Source organism: Netta rufina (genome assembly GCF_964035555.1).
Source record: "Netta rufina genome assembly, chromosome: 3".
Lineage (NCBI taxonomy): Eukaryota > Metazoa > Chordata > Aves > Anseriformes > Anatidae > Netta > Netta rufina.
In genome coordinates this window covers 7,647,802-7,659,982 of record NC_140125.1, presented here as the reverse complement: position 1 = coordinate 7,659,982, position 12,181 = coordinate 7,647,802, and the positions used below count along the sequence as shown (strand labels likewise).

The 12,181-nt window shown below is 38.8% G+C and overlaps 1 protein-coding gene across 6 annotated transcripts in view; it reads right to left on the bottom strand.

Moving 5' to 3' along the window:
• PLCB1 (phospholipase C beta 1) overlaps positions 1–12,181 on the bottom strand; it is a 374,969-nt gene that overhangs the window by 159,218 nt on the left and 203,570 nt on the right. For all 6 annotated transcript variants that reach the window (XR_014618326.1, XM_084284914.1, XM_084284915.1 and 3 more), the window contains one exon: positions 3,776–3,916. Coding sequence is in view for 5 of the 6 variants with exons in the window: in XM_084284914.1 (XP_084141040.1) it covers positions 3,776–3,916 (141 nt within the window). In the remaining variant the exon portion in view is untranslated. The remainder of the gene's footprint in view (positions 1–3,775; positions 3,917–12,181) is intronic.

The following is a 12,181-nucleotide window of genomic DNA, read 5'->3' as shown; positions in this document are numbered from 1 at the left end:
GCAGCGATTCCAGAAGGCAGCACTTGGTGAGAACGCTCCGCGGGGTAGAAAGCTGTTATGTGTAAAAAGAAAACAGCCTACTGCGGAAAGGTTATAACAGCCTCTGAATCACCGCAGTAGCAGCAGACTCCTATACAGATGCAACACAAAAGGAAAATATAAATCGGTGTATTCTGAAATAGGACTGTGCTGGTGCCAACAAACTGTTTGCAGACTGATCCCTTTCGGTAGCGGAAGAAGCCAGCCTTCCGACACATTCAATTCCAAGCAAGTCACATCCATCACGATAAGAGCTTCATGAACCTGCGCTCCTTTTGGCTACATCCTGTTACACTAATTCATATTTATATCGTTCCTGAGAACTTCACTAACAAATCATTTAGCCACTCTACGCTTTGGTGGGCAACGTGTAAGCAGCAGTTCATTTTGAGATCTGTTGCTCAGTGAACTCATTTCTCTCCTCCATTACATGCATCAGGGTACATACCTTAAGGCATTTATCTCAATGGGAGCGATCAGACTTGTTCATAAGAAAAGACAGCATGCATTTGTGGAAACACTTCCTTCTAATCAGAACTGACTATGTGAGAAGACAATGTTCCTTACATGCTTGTCTTTGGTGGGAAGTTAACAAAGCAAGTTACTGGAATCCTACACTTCCAGCATCGGTATGAATTTAATTAAAAAAAAAAATCAAACGGTCATGAATTTATCTTATTTTAACATTTTACTAATTAAGCTCTTAAATATGCATAAGGAGATTAAAAAAAATAAAAATGAGTATGCTGAAAAGCATACTACAAACAACCTGTGACCCATCTTTGACTATACCATTCTATTTACAGAGGAATTCATACTTCTTAGCAACAGATCTGGTCGAATGCTCATCAAGCCAAAGAGAAATAAAATTCCTTGGGCTCTGGATACAGACCTCTATGGCCAGGATGTTCTAGTGTGATACGTACAGAGTTGGTATGAGAGACAGGAAAGAGAGTGACAGGAAAAGAGATGGGGAAAAAACAGGAAGTGCACTTTTGAAGTTACTGGATTTGGCAAAAGAATGAAATACCATAGAGGAGACACAAAGGTTCACAGGTCAGACTCCTTCACGTTGGCAATGGAGACAGGGAAAAAGAACATCTGCTCAGCAAAGGTTTGAGAAGAGAATTCTTTCTTTATCCTGGCTTGTTCATAGATGCTCATAAACCCTGTCCCAAGACAGGCACAGGCACACCAGGCTGAAAATAAGCAAGCAGTGTAGCATTGCTATTTCTCTTCATCATTAGATGTGTCTAGTAATGAGCCTTTCAGATCGTTACCTCATGAATATCAAGCTGCTTTCTTTGAGCAAACCAGCTGGTCAGTGCCCGTCAGCTCATCCGTAATGTACTTTAAATGTTAGTTACTTTCTCCTGGAGGAATGCAAATAAAACAACTACGTTGTAATTTTTAGCTCTTTATTTAGTTCACTGAAAGCAAGTTCAATAGCCCACGGATCATATCCTCATAATTTTCCCACAGCTTGGACAGTGGATGGGATGAACACAGTTTGAGTAGTAAGGCTTCTGCAAAGGAAGAAAGTCTCATTACTGAATTATTTTAACTGCCTTACTAAAACCTTTACAGTTTACTTTGCCTCTCTCCTTCAAGGGAGGACTGATTGATACACGTCCCACAGCTTGAAAAACAAGGCATCAAAAATGAAGGGTTAATCAGAAAAATGTTCATGAACTGAAAAGGGAAGGGCAGGGGAGTTTTTCATTGGCACTTGCTTTCCCTTAATGTCAGTGAGAGGTAGGGTCAAAATTTGCATGTGTGACGTTGAAAACGTTTTATATTTACACGCCTTCTCAGAGCTCCCTGAAGAGATTATTTTTGCCTGATGTGCTTATTTATAATGACCTCTGAATCACTGCATGGGTCCTGGAGACAACGAGGACCAAATTCTATGGTCTGGCTCACAGAAAGTCCCAAAACATGTTAAACATGGAAGAATTTTTAGATGCCTTCAATAGTGATCAAACTCGGTTACAATAGGAAAAAAATTAATCAGGATATTTAGTGAAATTTCAAAGTAAGCAAATCTAATGTGCAATGCTTGAAAATCCTACCCCCAGGCAACAATGTCTGACTGATAAAGTATGAATTTAGTTGCCACACTTACAAATAACAAGGAAAACTCAGATTCTTTGTAACAAAGATCTGAGTAACTCAGGATTTAGAGCAGCAAAGCTTCTCTAAAGCATGATTTTATCTACAGTATTTTAAGGTTCCATTATCAAAGAGAAAATGGCCCTAAGATACCAATTTCTGAACTGTTTCAGCAAATAGATTATGGTTCAGTGATTGCTGGCTAGACAGGAAAGCAAAAAAGGAGATAGGTTTCTGATTTAGGTGATTTTCCCTCTTCCTTGGCGAGGGCTAACAATTTTTGCTGTTACAGCTTTAGCATACCTTTTCATTTTCAACCATATGCTTAGTTTTTTTCCTTAAGAGTTGTTTCAATTGCCTTCACTTTTGCAGTGCTAGCTTTCTTAAGCACACCTGTAGAATACAGCTCTGTGATCTCAAGTGTGGGGACAGCACTTCCCACAGCAGTCCACGGATCACCACAAACTCAGTTTGCCCCTGTTTTCATATCAAAGGAAGAGAGTTTTGTTTCCACCAGATATACTAGTTGGCTAATGAAAATTAGCAGAAGCAGACACCTGGCAAACAAAAATAAACCCACTGAGGTTAAGGCTTCCATCCTATGTCTTTTTTCACCTGGTCTGCCATTTTCTGGTGCCTATGAGACAACAACTTTACTGTTGTCAAATAGCAACACTCTATGAAGAAATTATCTTTTTTAGGGCAATTTAATGGACTCAAGGATGCAGGCTGTATGGATTTGTGTTTTGTGCATAGTTTGTTGGAGGCTACCAGAGTCTACCTACTTGAATGGAAGTGGAAAGATGAGCTGCCCTTGAATGCCAATTTGGGACAGATAAAGAGCTTGCACTTCGTTAAACACAGTTGGGTTGTATAGAAGGTGAAAGAAGGAGAATAAGAAAGCTATGTACTAATATCAACTGCAACATGCTTGTCACACAGAACTGTGCTTACTGTGGCTTGTTGGACAGACACGAAAGTACTGCCTATCTGCATGGAAAAAGTACTTTGCTAAGGTAACGACATTTACATCACAATTCTTTTCAGGGGTTATCAACAAGGCAAAATGCAAGCTTAAAATTAACTGTTCAAGACCAACAGAAAGTGGCATGTGTATGTTATATTAGGTGCCTGCTTGCTCACATACGTGAGTATGTAAGTTAGGCCTGTAGATTCCACTGCTCTGACACAGGTCAGCCAGAAGAAGTCAACATTTTACACTTGGATATTGTCCATAATTTGCACACACACTTAGAACAAGCATAAAAGGGTGGTGATAACTACTGAAAGATATCAGTATGTGTTCAGAGATTCACAATATATTTCTTATAGTGCAATAAAAATTTGTGAATATGATTATTTTCACAGAGCTTATTTGGGCTTTACAAAGACAATAACAAGCAATGTTCTGAAGATGAACATGCACATCTGTGACATAAAATTTACTGAATATATTCCCAGAAAATAATGATTGCATGTTTCTCCTTTCATACTGAACAGCACAGCTCTATAGCAGAATCGAGGTTCGTTTCATAGTAATCTCAACTTTTATCTCATGCATCCATATCTCGGAGGAATACTTCAAAAACATTAACTTTATGCAACACAGATGAATGTGTATTACCTTTGCTATATCCTCTTGAAATGCCACCAAGTTCAGGTACGATATATTGACCAGGTCTGGACCATAGACGACAGTTATCATTCGATTTTCCAGTCGACCTCCTAGGTTCCCAGTATCCAGTAGTTCACGCAGTTTTGGATCCTGCAAGAAACCATATTGCAAAATTGTTAAAAGTCTTCTGCAAATACTTCAGTTTTGAAAACTTGTGCTATTTTCAGCATTTTAAACACGATCATTAGAGATTCTGGTCTGGTTAATTCTTCATTAAAATTGTTAAAAGTATTAATTATAATAATTAAAAGAATCACTTCTGTAAACCATTCAAAGCCTCCAAGGCCCGTATTAGGACAGTTCAGATGAAAAGCTGTCCAGTTAATATCAGCACCATTCTCTTTTTCACCTCTTTTATCTCTTAAGCACACAAACTGTTTTGCTTGTTGAATTTACACATTCTGTCCAAAGGCTACCAGCCTCAGCAGAAAGATTCTCTATAATTTCATGTGATTTTAGATAAAGCTCAATAGAGGAGAACTCAGTTTTTCATAACAAAATAAGAAGACTGCCTGGAATTAGTTGCCTTAACTATTAAGAAACGAACAGTGTAAATTTTTCTGATGCCCTCCATCTTCTTCAGGTCCAAAATGCCACGTGTTAGTTAAATCACGAGATCTCTTCCAATTATTTTTAATTTTCAGTCTTTTTTTCAGGTGCATATCCAATATAAAAATGACTACATAACATTCCTGTGAGGGACAGATAAATTCACTGAGTTTTAGTAGCTAGTAAAAACCCAAACTTCAACTTTACAAGCTTAAGCATGTGAGAACAAATTTCTGGTTATTTTGTAGTTTACAAGTTTCTAACAGATTAGGCTGCAGCATTTCCAGGCAATGCACTCAGTGTTTTTCAAGCTAAGAAAACTGCTTGGTGCTTGGCCTCAAGACACGATTTATAAAGGCAAAGGCAGATGAAAAGCAGCCCTGCACGACTGAAGTCAATCCTTTAATAGGGCCAGTATAAATTGAAAGCTCAGGTTTCCTATATGGCAAGATTTTTCAGTCTGGTACAAATATTAAAAAATAGCCAGCAAATTGGATCACCATGGGATTACACTCAATTTTTTCACTAATCCAAAACCAGATACTGTGTAGAGATCAAATGATTTCAAAACTGTAATAAATATATACTGCAGGTTGCACTTCATTCCCATGAACCTTTTCCCCTCTGCAGTCTGCATTTACGTTTGCTATTTATGGTACTTCTTAATATTTAGGAACTTCTGAATAACGACTGGAATCTCAACTAACACAAATTAAATTTTGTGGAACCAGATGATAAGATTAAGATGATAAGAAGGACCATTTCTCATGATTCTCACAGGAAATTGTATATCCACAAGGCCCCAGTCTAAACAAGGCAATGGCGTTATGCATACGTTCACCGAGTATTTCACAAGGTTTGGGAGAAGAATGGTATATTAACTGGAAAGAAGTTTCTAGGCTGTCCGTTAAAAAAAAAAACAAAACACAAACACCACCACTGAGCTTCTTTAAATACAGGGTACGATGGCAAGTGTTGCAGGAAAAGAGATAGCATAATCCTATTTGAGGGTTCTGTAAGGATGGAATACGATTGTGCTCTGAGAAAAAGATTTCATGGGTAAACAAGTTAATGACAGGCTTTCACATAAGAGAAAAGCAGAAGAGGGATATAAAAGTAGTAGTTGTGTTCCGGTGATGGGGATTTGAAGACAGATAAAGAAATTGTGTTAATTTGCATCTAGGAGAAAAGATGGAGAAATGCCCTGAAGATACTAAGTTAGTGATGGTGTATTACTGGCTGGGTTGCTTTCTGAATGTTGTAGCTGAATGTTATAAAGCACTCTTTAATTTCTCTGGAAGATGAGAGCTCATCTCCTTAAGCTGTTTTTTCAACCCCAAATCAGACTGATAAATGCTTCTACTAAAGTGGCTGGCTGGGAAGAGCTTCATTCTTTCTGATCTGAAACAGGATTGTCTACCTGGTTTTATTCTCTTTCACATATTTGTCATTCCTTTCTCCCTTTCGCTGGCTGAATCTATTGCTCAGCTTCACTGCTGGTGATGAACTGCAATTGCAACAACAAAAGAAGAAAGAAGATAACCTTTTCCCTTCATATTTATAGTCAACTATAAGATGCATCTACGATGGATCATCCTCTAGTTAGTCTAAGATATGCATTAGTCATGCATCACAGAATAAAAAAGAAATATATTTGAAATGGGATGATTTATTTTTCGAAGCAAAATCATCAAAAAGAAGATATTTGGGACTGGCTCAGTGAGGGTTTTAGAAGTGCACAGTAAGTGGCCAATCAGGCAATACAAGTATGAAGCTGGCCTTCCAAATCACAGGATTTGTCTCCAGGTTTTAAAGGCAAGAAATCCGACAGAACATTCTTCTTGGGTTGGATAGTTTGGATGGGTATTCTTCTATTCCATTTAGGACTTCTCTACAAAGTTTGAAGCACACAATCCTTTACAGTAATGAATTATCTGGCTACCATGCAGCACCTATTAATACAGGGCATCCACTGTGCATCCTGAAGCACCTCAGCATAACATGCAATATGCTCCATAGACTTAGAATAGATACTACCTATACATATGGATTCACTGAAAGGGAATAACCTTCATACTAACAGAATTCTGGTCCTTTTTGACCCCTGCCATGGGTGTATTTGCCTTTGAAGGGTGCCAGCAGCATCTCCGCTTGTCAATGACAGCTTAGTCCTTAAGTGATGATCTGGGTCACATTATTCAGTCTTTGAGAGCTTCAGATCTAAGCTTTAGGTACCAAAGCACTCTGGCAGCTCTTCATATCCCTCGTGAACAGTTCTGCTCCATTATTACCTCAGTTAACTACAAATGCTTGTAGTTAACAAGCAAAATCAGAGATGAGCAAAATAACCTTTATCAACATCCTGAAGACTATCAAAGCTCTATGAACCAAAGCCCTTTTTAAAAATGTCAGCAGGTTTTCATGTGGAGATGAAGATCCTGGGCTAGCAGGAAAGCACATGGGAGAAAAAAAAAAAAAAAAAAGAGAGAGAGAGAGAGAAAAAAAAGGGCAGCAAGACCAAATTTAGCTTCTTTTATATAAATTGGATTGTTTTGGTTTTGATAATTCCATTTTGAGGAATGACACAAAGTCTGCTGCTCTTTGCAGCTGCATTTAATATACTGGCTCATGAGCAGACAGACTGGTTTTCAGAGTAATTTTTTGCTAAGCTGGGGTCTCATTATGAACATTTTGAGCTCTCTCAGAGACATTCAGAAGAGCGATGCCTATTAAATATTGATTATAGTTACTCTTTAAACACCTGAGCTACTGAAGCCCTATCATCCATGGGATGCTCAGCAGCAGCAGACTACTGACAGTGCCCACATAAGTCATACAACTTCTGTTTGCCAAAAAACATCAAATCATTGTGCTGCAGAGCATCGTCTTTTGCCTCTTTAACTCAAAAGCTCTCAATGCCAGCTTGCTTCTTCCCTGCAGCTGAAGTCCATCATGAACTCCAGCTCAAGGACCACGGCTGCCTGAAGACTGGCCCTGAAGCCAGGCCAGGAAAGTCAGCGCTTGTGTGGTGACACCGCAGTGGTTAAAGGACTGGCATTCCCAGCGGGAGATGTCAGCTGTTAGCAGGGGAGTACAGAGGAGGTGACAAGGATAGCACTGGCAGCACAAAGAGCTTTAGAATCCATTAAAAATCAGCTTACCCACCCCAAACTGAGACAAGACGTGGGCAGAGGACTGCCTGCTCCTTTGGCTTAAAACAACCCCCAAAAAAGCAAAAATAAAACAAACAAACAAAAACCAACCCACAAACAAAAAAAACAACCTTCCCTATCTCATTCTGCTGTCTTGAAAAACCCATCCAAAGAAAAATTACCTTAAAACAACCCAAAAGAGAAAGAGGGAGAAAAAGAAAAATTAGCCAGAAATATGAAAGAGAGGCTTATGGAATTTCTATCAGATTTATGAGCGAAGACTGAATACAGGTGATTTGTTAGAAGCCAGAATCCTGTGTACAGACAGATAAAAATAGATTTCAATCAGACTTCCAAAACTTTCTCCTGTTTTATTTTCTTTCAGTGGAAATCATAAAAATAACGTAAACTTAAGGAGTTTAATGACAACGACACATTAATGACAACCTCTGCAAAGACTGCTTTCAGCTGTGGCTGGTGTTATTAAAATGTAGCTTAATGCTTAAATTCCAATTACTGCGTGCTCTGCACATATAGCAAATGCTGCACATCTTTTAATAGGATCACCGTCTCTTTCAACTTGTTTCAGGAAAAGTTGCAACACACCATCTGTCTGAGAAAATGTGCTGCCTTTTTTTTTTTTTTTTAAGTACATTACCATACATACATGTAAAATGCTGTCATACCGTTTTTACAGATCCTAGCCCTTATAACCTATGTACGAAACATTTTCTTTTGAGACAGAGAATCATAGCAGGAGCCAGGCTGCTGGGGCATGGCAGCCCCATGCAGGGGCTTTGCAGGCACCAGACTGGGCGCTCTGCTGCTGCTGCTCCCCTCGCAAGGATTCACAGCCACTTCTCGTAGGAAGCAGCTGCGACCCAGCTTCCCTCTGACAACCCACGCACGCTATCCAGCTATCTCCCACCCTCTACAAACCAAAAGGCTTTTGGATTCTGTTTGTCTGCTGTCACGGGACAGAAAACAGGTGTCTGCATTTAACGGCTCCCAAGCACTGACCTGATCCCTCCAAGGGGCAGCGGGGCAGCCAAAGCCTCACCTCGGATGCAGTGCAACACCTTGTGCTCCTCATCCTTCTCAGAGCAGCAGCAGCGTTTCTGGGAGCAGCTGGCCGATCTCAGAAGGACATTAAGCAGCGACAGGACCTGTCAGGTGCTAAAGACCTTCCTCAGGGCTTAACAGTTACAGACAATGCGATGGCCAAACTGGATGGCTATCAGAAGACTCAGCCAGAACTTCTGGGTTGCTGAACAATTGTGCAATTCAAGTACTGCAGGAATTTTTGTATTTTTCTGGTGTTTGCTTGCATTGTAAAATAGGGCTCTTCAATCTAAATGAGTGATTATAAAAAAACACCACATGGCATTTCTGCCACGACCTGAGTCGAACAGCAGTATAATTTGCTGTCTCATTTACCACTTACAAGAACTGCCTTGGCACTATTTTTTTTTTTTTTTTTTTTGTATGGTAGGCACAGATCAAGACTCAGTTGTCTATACTGCGTATAGACTAAATTACACATACAGTACGTACTACATCATCTACGCAGCACAGTCCTGTGCATGCAAAATGTCATACATTCCCTGCCCACAAACAGCTATCAACCAAAATAATTTTCTTCTGCATCTCATGCATTAAAACATCATCTTTAAGATGTCAATAAATACTCGAGTCCTCCTGAAGCTCTGAGAGGGATCCCAAAGCCTTCAAAAAAATAGATGCCTAGAAACACCACCCACCAAACCCTATATATAGACTCAGTGTAAGTCAGCTATTTGCATGACTTCTGTCAATCTGACTTGTGATTTCCAAACAGTTTCTGGTTCTGGCACTAAAAATATAGCATCATCCTTACTCTGAAGCGCTGTATGTAACAAAACAAAAGTTTCTGTTGGTAAATCAGGGTTGTAATATTTGTAAACTATACTATATGTTCTATATTACTATATTTCTTAGACTCTAAAGCTTTTCACAATCCCAAATTGTTTTATTTGTACCCTGATAACTTCAAGAGTGGAAAAGGTTTGAAACAAGATTTGCAATGACTTTCATGTTAGTCCAGTAAGATTTCCAAGCATTCAAAACTGAATTTTATTTTTTCTAGCTCTTTATGTATCCCAGGGGAGGGGAAGATGGGAGAAAAGGAAGCTTAATTAGATAGCTACATATGCAAAGAGTTTTCCAAGAAATATTCAAATTTATGCTTAAATTAAACAAAAAATCTTGTTAAAACGAGACCTTACATTGTGACTCTGTCCAAGGCAAAACTCCCACACGCTTCCTTCAAATAGAGCCAAGTCTTATCCTCAGGAATGCCTTATCACAGAGCGTTTATCAACAAAAATGTATATACATATATATATATATAGCATATACAGTTTGTATATTTGACCCAGATTCCCAAATACCAGATCTTAACACTTTAAGCACCAGGTGAGCAGCTGTAGCACAGGCACAGTAAGTAAGAAATAGTGAGTGTCTCTGCAGAGCAGACCACTTACCCTATGGCTAACTAAGGACTTCAGCAGCCTTCCCAGCACACAAAACACCTCCCCAGGCAGTTACTTCCCCCCCCTGCCTCAGCAAGGACTGAGATACCCACCTGGCAGCCTTTTTCTCTCCCTCCTGAGGACACGAGACAAAGGTGTGAGTGGTTTAAGGAAACGTCTACCTTTTGGAGGGCGCACACACCAAATCTCTCCATACTAAGGAACCAGACCTCTGTGCTGCCTCTTAGGAAGCTCTGAACTGCCGTGGTGCAATGGTATGACCCTCAGGAACAAAATAGTCTTGCCAATTAAATTAAATTTACCATTACCAATCCCAACACAGATTTCAAAGCTGGTTCAGATACCCTTCCTGTCACACATCCCCTAGCAACAGTACGGGACTGAAAACTTTCAAACAAGAGGATTGACAGACTCATCTTTCACAGAAACGTATGTTTCTTCTTTCTCCTTCCTTTGTTAAGACCAAAGTCAAAACTATTGATAGTTTATCTTTCAGCAATGCCTTTCACTGACTAGACAGGATGTCCATACGTGGGAATCACACCTACAAAACTCGATGAAAGGATTTTGTCTGTCTTCTTTAATGACAATCATGTGAAATGAATATACTCCAATTACTACATCAAAGATACTCAAAACAGTGTTCTCTAAACTCTGTTTTCTTTCATCACACAGAATTCAACAAGAAGTTTGGTATTTAAATATATTCATTCATGAGATCAAGTCATTTTTACCACATTCATTATCATTAAACTAGAAATATCTTTAGTCCAGTACAAATAAGGAAGTGTACTGTTGTGTTTTTTTTTTTTTTTTTTTTTTTTGTTAAAAAAAAAGTTAATAGGTGGAATACTCCTAGAGTATCTCCCAGCTCTCCTGGTGCGCTCGTGTTTTCATGGCAGAACATTACACAAACACTTGGCCTGCAGACGTGTTTGGTTCTCCTTTCCAATGCCCATTCTTCTTGGAGTTTTAGTTTCACAGTATGCCAGTTTTAAATTGGGCAGAAGACTCCGCATTCTAACAAAAATCAAATGTGAATACAAACTAGCTTAGTACAACTGGACTGTGTGTGGTATTTTTCAATCCTTTTTGATGTGGTTGTGATTAACATGAAAGTACTTTATATCTCAGTGTACATCTTAGTTTAAATGACAACTTAAAAAAAACTAAAACACCCAGAAGAAAGGCACTTCCATGCACAATCTTCCTTTAGATGTTTTCTAATTCACTAACATTTTTATTCATTTCTATTAGCTGCAGACGGTTCATTATTTTAAAAATGACCTCGAAGCACTTTCTTTTCAGTGTTTTTCCCTTCTCACAGTACTTTGAGGTTTTCTTCAGTGTAGTTTTAAAGGAAGAGATGAAGAGAGCTGAGAAAAGAATCTTCTCTCATCTTCGTGTTCCTTCTGTTAATTCATTTTCTTGGGTCTATACTAGACTATTGGAATTATAAAAAGTCTTAAAATCAAATGATTTCTACAGCAGCTCACATAGCACGCAAGAGCAAAAATAGTTGGAACAACAGCTTAATTTCGATTTATCTCTAAATCTCATAAGGCATTGTTCTTCCAATTCTGAATCACTGTGAAGAGTTATTTTAATAGGGTTGCTGCAGAGGTAGAGCTACAATCAGCTATATATTTATACAGCATTTGCAAAAATCTAAATTACTTGGAACCAGATGAATGAGAGGAACTGCATGAATGCCCACTATGCTCTTTTGAGTGCTCCATAAGGGCTGGAGCTTGCATTTTAATGTATTTTTTAGCTGGTGGAAGCATGTATATCCAGCCGGTCTGTAATGCTGAATGCACCAACTACTCAACCTGTGTAAAAATAACAGATGAAATACAGAAAGGTATAATTGAAAACATCCGACTAAGGAGCTGCTTGTTATCGCAACATTGCTGTTACGTGCATCAAATAAAAAAGAACGAGATATCCTGCTCAGCTGTACCAGCATTATTTTGTTCCATCTTACCTGCTTGTGAGATATTTTGCTACTGTCAGTGAGAGAACTCTAGGTTATAATAGTTGCTATATATTTTTTTTTAAATTACCAAGTCATATGGGATGTATACCAGTAAAGGTTTTAATTTACCTGATTTTAATTGCTG